General features: G+C 35.1%; 1 protein-coding gene across 1 annotated transcript in view; it reads left to right on the top strand.

Moving 5' to 3' along the window:
* The window catches only part of LOC104528083 (neuroblastoma-amplified sequence-like), a gene marked incomplete at both ends in the record, with an annotated part of 59199 nt that extends 46528 nt beyond the window's left edge, over nt 1-12671 (top strand). Inside the window, 5 exons of the mRNA XM_010171992.1 lie at nt 5146-5313; nt 5906-6019; nt 6278-6401; nt 11926-12002; nt 12534-12671. Coding sequence (XP_010170294.1) covers nt 5146-5313; nt 5906-6019; nt 6278-6401; nt 11926-12002; nt 12534-12671 — 621 coding nt within the window. The remainder of the gene's footprint in view (nt 1-5145; nt 5314-5905; nt 6020-6277; nt 6402-11925; nt 12003-12533) is intronic.
* Nucleotides 12672-13544: the final 873 nt, after the last annotated feature.

Genomic DNA, 13544 nt, shown 5'->3' with positions numbered 1-13544 from the left:
ATTTTTCCCCTTTGTTATGTACTTCATGAAGTTTGACTTCTTTGCCATTTTATGACTTTCATAAATTGCATGTGAAATTACTTTTGAGTGTAAGATCAGAAGGAACAGGGAGTGTTTCATGGGAAATAGAAGCAGGGAAACAGGAAAAAGGTCTACTATTATTCTTTTGACTTTTCATGTTTATTATTTTAACAAATTTAAGTGTGTACATGTACAATTGCAAGTACATTTCTCTCTTTAAAGAAGATGCAATAACCCATTTATGAAAGCAAATAATGTCTTTTTCGTCCTCTTCAAAGTGGAAAATTCTAAGTTTAATTTTTTTTTTGCTTTGTTTTCTATTTCAGTTTTTCTATAGGTGATAAACAGATCTTGGGGGGGGAGACATCCAAAAACCTTAAAGAAATACAGGAAAGAATAGGGAAATAAATAAAAAAGGTAGTTTATGTTGCATAGTCTGGCTTTTAGAGAAAAGTATCTGAATTGCAACCTACTAGTGTCATACCCTTGGGGAGATTTTACCAATGACAGCTGTAGGTGGAAGGAGCTAGACTGTGCCTTTGGTGTATTTAACAACATGTGGCTTAAAAAACCCCACACCTCTTCATGGTACTGGAATGAGAACAGGCAACTTCTGTGTATATGTCTATATTTTGTGCATGTTTTTTATATATGTAGAAGCACACATGCATACTTGGTACACATACATGCATATGAAAACATACATCTACATATTTACATATGTAAAAAAAAAAAGGTCAGGAAAGTAAAATGGCACTGAAAACAGTATTCAGAGGAAAAGAGCTAAACACTATGTATCTGCTAGAATCACTGATACGAGGAACAGGTCTGTTAAATGGCACAAATGCTTTTTTATTTTCTGGAAATTGATAAATGAATCTCTCTGAGAGGAATATTATTACGTAGATGTTAATAAAATTGTGAAATCTTCTGATGTGGGTGTGGATATGTATGTTTACAATATTTTAGTGTATCTAACCAATTTGTCATGCAGCACCTTTCAAAAGCTGTAGTACTATTGGCTGTGTGTTGTGGTGGAACAATTATACATGCATATAAATGATTCAGAAACTTATTCAAGGATTTATCAGAGTTGAGTAAACTCACTAATTAACTTCGTTACCAATTAATTCAGTTTGGATATCTGAAGCAATTTTCATTATGCTGGGTAATTCACGTTCAGAAAATTATCCACTCTTTTCTCCAATATATCTTTCATTTTTTAATTATTTTTTTTCCCCTTAGTTGTATTTTGTCTGTTTAGAATTGGAAGTAGGCAAACAGTTGACCTGGCAAGTTTGTATGTTGCTACATTGAGGTTTTTTTCTTTCTGTTTTAATACAGCTTCTTGGCATGTCCTATTTCAGACTGTTACACCATGAAATGAGTTCTGTATATTTGTTAATTCTGTCGTCTTGTTCTCTCCCAGTTGACTTAATAGGGATTTATAGCTTCTTTCATTTCTTGCAATGACACAGGAGGAAACAGCCAAGAATTTAGTCACTATATAACCCTTTCTTTGTTACAGACATATGAAATGTTGGAAAAGCAATATATTCAATAACTCAGTTTCTCTAACAACTGAATCTCATAACTGCAATTCCCATAGTTCTCCTTCAGCTAATTCCTCCTGCTTCACCTTCATTGTTTTGCACAGAATTTCAGTTTCTTCAGAGAAAAAACAAACTATAAGATTTTTTTTTTCCCTTTCTTTTTGCTCCTTTCTTTTTCGCTTATGACCTGAGTATCCGATAGCACTCTTTTCTGAAGCAGTTGACAAATGTTCTTCTTTCTCACTTGTCACCTTTTCAAATTGATGCTCTAAATATAATTTTCCCTATTTTGACTTGACTAAGCTGCTTCTAGCATACATGTGTTTGGGCATCCCTTCCTCTTTTGCATTAAACATACCTATCTGTAAGTATATCTATTTTCCCTTTCAAAGCATTAGTGACCTTTTTCTACCTCTTCTTACCTTTATCTGACATTGAATTATTAGTTGCCATGGTCATTTTTTTCTTTATACCAACCTATATCACCAGCTGGTTATACTTGTCAATCACTCTTCTCTTGATGAACTCCCCTCTAGAAATGTCTAATCTAATTTCATTTTTGTTGTTTTAAGTTTTTCCTGTGAAACTTTTTTCCCATGAAATTTGTAGAAATCTTGATATCAGCTGGCTACATATCTTCATATATTGCCCAGGAATGGGTTATTTAACATTGCTGTCATATTGACTTCAGTATAACTTTTCTCCAAGTTTTTGGTGGTCCTACTCTGAAGGAAATTCCTGATTACAATGATGCTTGTAATTATTCTGTAGGAACTAATGCATTTGTGCAAGAATGTACTTCATTACCTTATTGCCGGCTTGTCACTGTTGATTGAACTCGTGTATCCATTGGAGAAATTATCCTCAGGAAGCTACATTGATTAAGCAAAATGTTGAATTTCCCCAATCCCCACTGTTTTTTCTCTTTGTTGTATGCTACAGATGCCCCAACAGTTTATCTTGTGCTTCTCAAACAAATTATCTCAGTGAGAAAATGAAGGTCTTGATTCATGAAGAGCACTTCAGAATATTATTGCTAACATTACTGAATTAAATTATAATGCTTAGTCACAAGATGCTGTGTTGTGTATAAACAGTAGAAACAATAACCATCAATTGCCTTGTAAAGGAGCTCTGATTTTATGTTAAATCTCTGTAATACTTCAAACGTGAATTATGTCTGTTTTAAGTAAAATAATCCTTTTACATATCTGAATGTGAAAACTTATTTACTGTAGTGTTGCACATTAGCACAAGAGAAATTTGCAGTTTCAAGTTTTCTTGAAACCAAACTCTTTGATAGGAGAGCAGACATAATTTCTAGAAGACATTATCTTCAGGTTATGGGAATGATTTTCTTCAATGTTGCTTAAAGAAAATTTCTGACTATCAGAGCTTTAGCATCTTCTTTGCTTTTGCATTTTTCCCAGGCATTAGATCTGGGAAAAGACAGGATCTTCTGAAATATTTGTGTACATTAAATTAGTCTGTCATGCATTTTTGTCACTGCTGATTAGAAATGATTAGAGAATGTTGTATTTATGTAGCATGCACTGGGAACTCTTCCACCTGGAGTCTTTGGAACCTCAGGGCAAAAATAATGCTCCAGCTGCTGTTTCAAATAGTTGTGATTTTTTTTTTTTTTTTTTTATTTTGCGATTAACTGAAGCTATGTTTTGTGGTGTAATAAATGTACTAGTTTTAATTCTGTAATAACTATATTAGAATTCTTCTTATAGGAATAGGTAGCTGTAATTCCTGAAGGACTCATATTCATTTACAGTGTCACTGAGCTCTTGTGCAGAGAAGGAGAAAAACCTCAGTGTGGAACTCTACATGTGCACTATTTAAACTCCTGTTGTAGTCAGTGGAGATCCAGTCAGTGGCACATAGAAAATAATGCAGTTAATCAGCCATTAGATGCTTGATTCAGTTACTTAATAATAGGTATGAACAATTTGAGATGCCCTAAGTTATTCTCCTGTCCTTTAGCTACTGACCCAAAAAGTCTAGGTCCTCTGTCAGATCTGTAAGTGTTAAACAGATACTTTAATTACTGCTGTACATCTCGGACAATCATCAAAGCCTGTGTTTAAGCAGCTGAATCAAATGCATTGTGTATGCTTAAGGCTGGGTTACTTTTTAAGTTTCAGTGACATTATAGGCCTAATAAGGGCTAAGAGATCCAGTGACACCTGAATTTTAGTGTTGTTATTGTGAGCCGAATCTTTTCCTCAGTCCATCATGTAGGGTGTAGGGTCTGTTTTATCTTTGTAGAGCTGGAGTTTTTGATTAGACTGGCTCATTCACTGTAACATACATTACAAAAAGATTAAAAAAAACCCAACCAAAAAAACCCCCAACAAACCCCAAAAAAACTCCAAAACAACACAACCCAAAACCAAAATGAAAAACCCCAAACCAAAACTGTCCAAGGCACAAAACACAAACACAGAATAAACATGAATACTTATGGAAAAGGTACTATTCTTTTGCTCTGATGTCTGAAATTTTGTCATAAGTTAGTAAGTTGTAAACTAATACCTCACATTCAGTTATATAGGTAGAATTTTTCTATTGGGAAAATTAATATAATTGTTAGGGACAAACATTGGATATAAAGCTGATGAAGTCTGCTGTTTGGAGGAAAATATATTTTCTATTACTGAAGACTGTGTTTACATTAGCGCGCTGATTATATATAAATGTCTAGTGTGTAAGCTTTGTAAAGCATGCAATTAACACAAACTTTTCAGGACTGGAATAGCACTGATCAACCAGCATGAATGTTCTGGGTATGTAAATGATTTACATGAGGAAGAGCTGGTACAGAAAGGTCCATTTGTGGAACATGTCTTCTACTTGTAAGAATTGACTTACATGTGAGTTTACTGAGACTGAGTGAAGACGTTTTGCAGGGTAACATGTACACATATATGTGCATGTATTGCAGTACAGATTGAGAATAGGCTGAGGTCTTGATTCTTTTCTGCAGCCTTTTAGGTTTACTATATTTGGTACCTTGTAAGTGGTACTACAGAATTTCAAATCTTGATGATGCTTTTTCACTTGGTGTGAAGATGAATGTTTACATCTTTTAACCATTTCCCCTACTGAGAATTCAACTTAATTAATGCTACCTCTGTACAAATACAACATTGTCTCTACTATCAGTTTTCTTGAATTATTGAAGATTAATTTTAGCATGCTCAAGCTCCTCATTAGTAGAGAGATCATTATTTTAACAGAAGCATTCAACAATTATGTAAAACATTGTCATTATAAACTTTGGAATTAAAAATAGCTGGTATCTGTGGAAACAAGATCATAGCTGAATAAGGGGCAAAATGTTCTATGATCACACTACTCACTTCAGATTGAAACTTCTAAATCGCTTTTAACTTGTCTTTTGTTGGTTTTCACAACAGCTGTTTCTTAAATTAGTGATCATTAAAATATGTTATTAACATAGTGTGCCTGATTGCTAATGCATTCATCTTTAATTTATTTAATTTAATTTAATTAAGCATGAGTCTTAACGCTTGCCATTGTGTGTTGGATATGCTCACAGGATGACACCAACGTCTCCTCTAGCCAGTCTGCTGATTTGTTGTACTGGACGACATCAAAAACGATGAAGGTGTTGTCTAACACAACTATGACCACAAAAGCCATGCTGCATGCGGTCAGTGATGGACAGTGGTGGAAGAGATCGTTAACTTATCTTCGACCATTACATGTAAGGGATTGTTGATGTGTGTGCAGATGTTTACAAGTTCACTGATACATTAGTATAAAAGCTGGGCTTCTTTACAGGTATCTGAGAACTGCAGACCTCAAATCGTTAAATGAACTAGAGACATTAAGGGATTGTTTGCAATCCCAATGAAAGAAGGGATATAAAGCCATTTCCTTTTTTTCTAATCTGTTTTCTCCTGCTTTTTAGCATAGTGTGAGAAAGCATAGTTGAAATTTGGCAGAACTTCAGAACTTTGGGGAAGAAAGCACAGTGAAGTCCACTCTACTGTCATTTTATAGTCAAAGCTATTCCTTTTCAGTTTCTCTTTTCTACCTTCTCTACTTCAGTGGATTTTCTGTGATGTTTATGGTACTGGTTTCTTTGATACTACTTTTGAGCGGATTCTGTTTCTTTTTTTAAGAATACTGGACCTCATTCAGCATTGGTTTACATAAGATTATTCCTATCTTTCTTCCCAATGAATTCAATTATATTTTCATTCATAGTTACTTCCCTTCTGAACATCAGTTGCAGACTTTTTGTTGAGCTTTTTTTTTTTATTAGCAGGCTCAACTATACTTATTTTTCCCAGGGCCAAGAATTTGGAGATGTATTAAAATGTGGGCCTGGAGAAAATGCCACTGTGGAAAAGCAAGGCTGTCATCCGTTTTATGAGACTCTAATTGCTGACCCATATGTTGCAGAAGTAAGTTTCTGTTACAGAATTCATAAATGTTAGGGTTTTTTGTGGAGATCTTATAATTAATTAACAATATGGATTTTGGATTATTTGTGTGACTTGCAGCAATTTGAGATTTTGTGCAGCAGTAGGGAAAATTCTATCTTTAAACAGAAAGGAAAGCAAATGCAGGAACTGAGGTAGGTAATTGCATCTGATGCAAGTGAGCTAAATACAACTGCAGGGTGTAGTGTGCATGTGTCAGTTATCTTATTTTACTTCTAGTCTGAAATCAGCTACGGCACATACCAGAACAATTCTTTGGAAAGCTTTGCAGAAGTATTGCTGAGGACAGAGAAACTAACAGAAACAAAGAGCGAAGGAAAAGACCTTCTTCCAACTACAGAAGGTATGAATATGGGTATATTCACTCCTATATGTACTATGTATAGTAAATATAGGAGAATCTGTGGATGGGTTTAAATATGGAGAATTGCACACAATGATCTGAAGTACCATCTGAGTATTTTGTATTAATTTTAATCTGGTTCAACATCTTACATTTTTAAGTAGTCTTGATAGAAGTACCTGCAGCAATTTCAAGGGAAGTGGTATTTTTAGGAGTCGCTCAATAAAGACTAGAAATATGAATGGTGACTGTAAATAAGCAGAAACTGATATTTGGGGGCTAACATAGATACAAACGTCAAGGGGGGGAAGAATTGTTGGAGGTTTCCTAAATACTGCCATGTACAGATATTTAAATATTTCAGGGTCATTACAGTATTTTATTTGCTAGTTATTACTCAGCTGCAGTTTCAGTAATCAGAACTTTTTATCTTCTTCTGGAATTTCTACATTTTATAGTTTATACTTAATAATTTGCTAACTGAGAGTTTCAATTTCTTTAAAAAATCCACACACAAAACCACTTATGATTGTTTGTCTTTCCTTTTGTCTGTCTCCTGCTGGTTTAAGAAATGAACTGTTTAAATATCTACATGCTGTTACTGTCTTTTGAAGGAAGAGATCTGTATTATATTTTACTCAGTGGTAAGTTCTTGAGTGTATTAAATCACTTGCAATAATGAGAAAAGTTACATTTGAGACTTTCTTAATAAGCCACACCATTTTCTTTCAACTGTTTAGTGAAAACCAGCATATTTCTCTTACAGGTATATGATTCAGTAGTTTGAGATGTGAGATAGCCGGTACAGTTGTAATACAATAACATTGTGAATTAGAAAAGGTCAGCAGCAACTGTTATAAATGAGGATGTACTCACATTTTGTTGCTTTCATGCTCTCTTAACGCAAAAATAGTTTTAAATCAGGACTTTCATGATGTACTATGATCCTTTTTTCTTGCATGCTGAAAACCCATAGGTTTCTAACTCTGCTGTCTGTGTCTTAAAGGAGGGGGAGTAAAGGATTAAAAAGTATTCATGGCTTTCTTACAGCAAGTTATGTTAGTGGGCAAATCTTTGCTAATACTTCCTGCTACAACTTGGGTAATTGGAACTGAATGTTTACAATTTGGTGGCTGCCCTTGAGATGGAAGTTTCAGTTTTGGGGACTTTTACTTGAATAAGAAAAGAAATTTGAGATTCTGGCTTTAGATTTTGAGCCTCTACCCTTCCTACTTGAAAGTGTGGTTTTTTTTATGGTTTTCATCATTTTAATACTTCTGTTTTCTTCCACCATTCTTGTTCTGTAGTCAGTCTGAGTTTCACTTATGGTCCCTCTAACTGTACTATGGAACTGAGAGTTCTGTGTTTTCCTCTGGAAAACTGAGCTATATTTGTTCTGTACCTAGCAGTCCTGGTGTATGACACCTTTCGGTAGTCAATAGACAGCATTAGTTGTAAGTATACATAAGTGTAACAGCTTTCTTTAAATGAATGGATTGGCAATTTGCTAATTCTAATGTATTGAGCTCTGGATTAACAGTATTGGATCCCATCTCTCCCCTTTCTTAATGCTTTCATTTATCATTTCATAGAATCATAGAATGGTTTGGATTGGAAGGGACCTTAAAGATCATCTAGTTCCAACCCCCCTGCCATCAGCAGGGACACCTTCCACTAGACCAGGTTGCTCAAAGCCTCATCCAGCCTGGCCTTAAACACTTCCAGGGAGGGGGCATCCACAACTTCCTTGGGCAACCTGTTCCAGTGTCTGACCACCCTCACAGTGAAGAACTTCTTCCTAATGTCTAATCTAAACCTATATTTCCCATGGAAGTTCTTATGACAAGTTAATGCTTTTAGGAGTGTGGAGTTTGAAAATGCATGTAGTAATAGCATAATGCCAAAATTTAAAAAAATCCCATAGATATGAACCCTATTTATTATTCTGTGTTTTTTTTCCCGTATTTTCAGACTTTCTCTAAGGTTTTGTAGGAATTTTGCCTTATGAAACTTGAATGGTAATATGAGTTATTAGCTACTATACCAGTACCTAACAAACATAGCAGATTTCATTTAATTATGCTGACAAGTTTGTGTCCCATTTATTTTCTTCTAGCTGTCTTCTAGGACAGCTACAGCAGCAGGTTTCAGCTCCTTTAGAAGAATCAAAGAACCTGGGAGAAGATGCAGTCTAGCAAAGAAACTCTAGTTGTACTTAGCATGTTGTCTTAGGAGATGTTGAAGTATGTATCCGACTCTGTTCCTGTTATTATTGTGGTGTTATACTCCAGGTGTGAGGGGAATGAGTAAAAGCTTTCCCCAGAAGCAATGTGCATGAAACTCAATGTTTGCTGCTTCTTTGTGGCTTTGGTAATGTCACAAGCCTTGGACTTTGACCTTTCTTCTCCTTTCTATCTGAAAATGGGTGGTAGACTGAGCATTTTCGAGTGGAGTGGTAACACCCATCACTTTGGGACCAGTAAAACACTCCTTCCTCATTTATGCCATTACAGCGTATCCAGACTCGGTGTGACCCAGGCAGTGCTGTGCGTCTCTCTTCAAATGTTGTTGTCTTTCTCTAAAGCCCTTAGGGATTTGGTAGGGTGGTTGAAGATGAGATATGAGCACAAAGTTACTGCAATTGATGGCTGCTTTTCATTGTAACTAGATTAGGTACTAAGCTCAAAGTAAACCCAAGAAAGTCAGTCATACCTATTAATCCTCAGGAGTTTTAGAACAAAGGAAAACTTAATGTTTTGATGATTTTTAATTGCTTAGAGATGTGGCTGTTTAACTGCAATATATCCTCCTATAACTTTTGTGAGATTTTTTTCACATGCTAAATGAACAATTGAAGACTTGAAGCAATTTTTTTTTCTGATGATTTTTAATTGCTTAGAGATGTGGCTGCAATATATCCTCCTATAACTTTAGTGAGATTTTTTTCACATGCTAAATTAACAATTGAAGACTTGAAGCAATTTTTTTTCCCTTTTTTTTTTTTTTTTAACACATGGAAAGAGTTGAAACTTCCTAGATATTGATAAATTCCAGTTTTTCATATACAAACCATTTTCTTCCTTACTTTGCCTTACAGAAAGCCTTGTGACATAAAGTAAAGACCCGCACAGGAAATAAAATAGTATTTTTTATTATTCATAAAATCAATTTTGTGTATGTGTGTTTTCCTAAGGAAATATCACCTGTGGGAAAACAGCATTGGCTTTTTGCGCCTCACTGCCTGTCCTCCCTGGTTTTCCAACCCTGTATCGTTAAATCCTTTTGACAAATACCAATTTGATAGTGGTCTGAATGATACAAAGTTCCTGTAATTTTTGTGAAGATATGTGACAGGACAGAACGGTGTCCTACTAATCTCCATAGCTTATGATTTGAACTCAGTCCTGTTAGAGAATTTCTGTAGGGCTTCACTCAGAGACAGAAAACTATGAAATTAGCCTTTGTGCATGTGTGTGTTTGTCTATATGTAAAGTCAGTGTCTATACATAGGTACATTAACACATATCTGCACACAGAAAATTTATATTTATTGAATCAGTACAGAGGATTTTTTTTTTTTTTCTTCTTCTCTGAAGAGGTGACAATGGAGACAGATCTTTCTTAAGTCATTCTGGCAAGTGGGATGCCTTTGTGCTGAGCTTCGTACAAGAGTGAATAAAATCATATTGGTTTCTGGACATGTACTGGTGCTATGTTCTTTGTCATGATTGCGATCTGAAGGATGAAGATAAGTTTTTGCTAGTGTGGCAGTTGTCGTGTTGAGGATGTTAAGTTGGAAGTGAACCCACAATTTATTATGTGTTCCTGAGGCTTTGCATTCATTAATTCTGCAGAGAAGAGGACAGGGCCCAAATTCTTCTTTCCCTCTTCTCAGTTTTTTTCTGTTCAACTAGAGGTTGCTGTAAGAATATGTGAAGTAATTTCCCTTGTGCTCAGAGTAGGAAATAACAATTTGGAAGTGAATTAATCAAGATTTTAATACTAGAGTCCTATTGTCTTTGCTTGAACAGCATACAGGTTATTTTGAATGTAGCAGAAACAAGCTGTCAGCAGCAAAAAACTATTGGTGAAAGCTATTTGAGCATAGAGCCTAGGTGCTGTGGGGCAGGCTTGTATTTGCCGTAACTGTGTCATACTGCCATGTAAACAGCCTCTGTTATAACTTGTCACATATAAATTTGTTTTTTGTATCTGGCTGAGGTCAGCATGTAAATCCACTTCAGGCTGATGGCAAATTAATGATAATCTGAAAATTGTAATTGGTCATTCAAGCCTTTTATAAATCATTCTTTGAAACAAAGAATTTACTAGGGAACTGTGTGTGTAAAGTAATGAGGTTTTTTGCCAGCATACCCTCAAGAGTAGCTTATGTAATGTGGGAAAATAGGTATTTTAGACTTTAAAATAAGCAAAGAGCCAAGTTGCTGGAAGATAGCTTCTACTGATTTGAATAATAATAATAATCTGTAAAAAAAGAAACCATAATGCTATTTTCCTGGTATACTTACAATTGCTTATGCAATTTCTGGTCCACGTTTCATAAGATTTTTGAAGTTATTCCTGGAATTAATAATTTATATTCTTTACCCTCAAAGCTGAATATTATGTGTATCACAAGAGTTGTTATTATGTAATTGTTTGTTGGAACTTTCACAGAAACTGCAGTGATGCTTGACTTTAGTAAAGGAGGAGATAACTGCATGAAGGAACGATCCTGCTACTAATTAAAAAATCTCGAGTGCTCACATTGTGTCTGTGTATTGGTTCTTCTATGTGCGTAATGTAAAATATAGTGGGTTTTTTGGGTTTTGTTTTGTTTTGTTTTTTTTAAATCTATAATGTAGGAAGAGCAGGTAATTTTTGTGTCAGTTTTACCAGAACCGTATCTTTTTAGAATCAGAATAATTATTCTTCAATGCATTAATTTCAACTATGTTGAGCTGATATTTCTGTTTGTAGTATGTGACAGGACCTGGTTTTGCTGTTTCACTGATCTTACTGAAAATTCATATAACACTTGTAGCTTGCTGCTTTTTTTTTTAATTAAGACAGAGTTTTTAATATGGTTTGTGTTCAGTGATAAGTGAATAAGAGCTCAGGCTTGAAGAGCAGGTATTTTGTACCATTCTTCTGGTTGGTATCTTCGAACACTTACAACATTACATTCCTGCCTTGATTTTACAAGCAAAAGATTTACTTGTCATAAATCAGTATAGGTGATATTTTAGTGGCTTTGTTTAGCATCTGTTGCTACATAATCTCATTCTTGCTTGGTTAATGCATCAAACACTTTGCCTGGAAGTCAAGGTAAAGCTGTGTTGCAGTTTAATTACACATTATCTGTTTCTGGATTGCACTGATAAGTGTCTAATTAAGTATGTATAGAGTGCTTCAAGCTACTATCTAATAAAATACGGTTACACTGAAAACATTTCATTTGCTAACTGTCAAGGCTAGATGGGTCAGTAATCAAAGCTTTATTTCCACTCCCTATATGTTGCAGTTCTGCTACAACTTGCAAGTGATGCTTTACCAAATGATATGGCCTTGTCTCTTGCCTATCTACTTGCACTGCCGCAGGTATGTTGATAGTGATTTTATTTGTATGTTTTTGCTAGAAAAGACTATTCATACCACTTCAAAATTTCACAAGAAGATGTAATTCCTCAGGGTTTTAAAATCTAAGTCTTTTAAGTCATTTAACTACTCATTTTTATACACTGGGCTGGTAAATTTGAAGGAAACTCAGAACAAATGCCATGAGACTGGCTTATGAGCATGGCACTGGTGAAAAGACACATTTACTTACTTAAAATAGTAGTTGGACCACCAGACTGACAGCTCAGAAATATGGATAATAACTTTGTGTTATAGAAGCGGCAAAACTGTAGTTGGAAAATCATTTAGATGAGGTCTCTGTGCAAAGGGGGAAAAACGTCATAATGTAGAATTATCTTTGTGTGTGTTTGTAGAGGTTACTGGTTTACTTCTGTGACAGAAAAACATAGAGCTATTTCTAAATCACAGCAAGAAGCTTTTTAGAAAGTTTGTACCCTTAATGTTGTATGCTTGCTAATTCTTTCATCTAAATTAATGCTTTCTTTCTCTTAGGTGGTAGATGCCAACAAATGCTTTGAAAAGCAATTACATTCTGCATTATCCCTCCAGCTGGCAAGTTATTACTATAGCCTGCAGATCTATGCTCGTTTGGCACCGTGTTTCAAGGACAAATGCCACCCTCTCTACAGGGTTAGTACTCTTTCTTTTTAAAACCATATTCATTAATGTGCAGCATTAAAGCTATTCTAAAAAGCCAGTACATGACTTAAGCCTGTTAAGGAGCTGATCTGACTTACACTGTGAGCAGCCTGTTAAGTTACGCATAATTATTCTTCTGCAGTGCTGTAAACAGACAAGTGCTTCACAGTTTGTGGAAGACTTTTTGAAGCACAATATCAAGTGTCATTTATAGGTAATAGCACTATCAGTCTTCAAAGTAGCTTATAAACACTGAGCCATAATGAGCATAGCCTATGCTGTCATCTTGCAATACTGATACAATATAATACTTCCTAGGAAGAGTCAAGCGTTCATTTAAACAAGAACAATGCTATTCAGAAAGTTTCCGTAGCTGTCTTTGAGATGTGTTGGTTTGTATTTTATTTTACATATGGTGTTTTGAAAATACATCCTCATTCATTTATGACTTTATTTCCTTTGACAAGTGTCTCTTTTTGAAATGGCACAACTTTGCTTCTTGTTCATCACTTGTGATTAAAGCAGTTACATGGTAAACTCTGAACTCAAAGTCGAAGAGGTGACATATAAAATTTTAGTAAGGCACTAATTGTCATTCCTACTAAGATACCTGAGTGAAAACTCTTTACCACTCCCAAGAGATCCTTTCTGAATTTACACCAGTTCTTTCTTCCTGTACAGAGCTGTCCAGACTGTTTGGTTTTCAGCCTAGCTCTGCATTACAGCTAAAAGAACACTTCTGGTCATAAGTCTTCTGAAAAGAGAAACCATTAATCATCACTGTGGCATGAGAGGAGATTTTTTTTCCATATTCAGAATGACTCCTGATTTACAGAGGAAAGCTAGTTTTGGTATTCGCCTAGT

Source organism: Antrostomus carolinensis, unplaced genomic scaffold (assembly GCF_000700745.2).
Source record: "Antrostomus carolinensis isolate BGI_N321 unplaced genomic scaffold, ASM70074v2 scaffold1147, whole genome shotgun sequence".
NCBI classification, from domain to species: domain Eukaryota; kingdom Metazoa; phylum Chordata; class Aves; order Caprimulgiformes; family Caprimulgidae; genus Antrostomus; species Antrostomus carolinensis.
The sequence above is the reverse complement of the archived record's forward strand: the minus strand, read 5'-3'. Positions and strand labels throughout refer to the sequence as shown.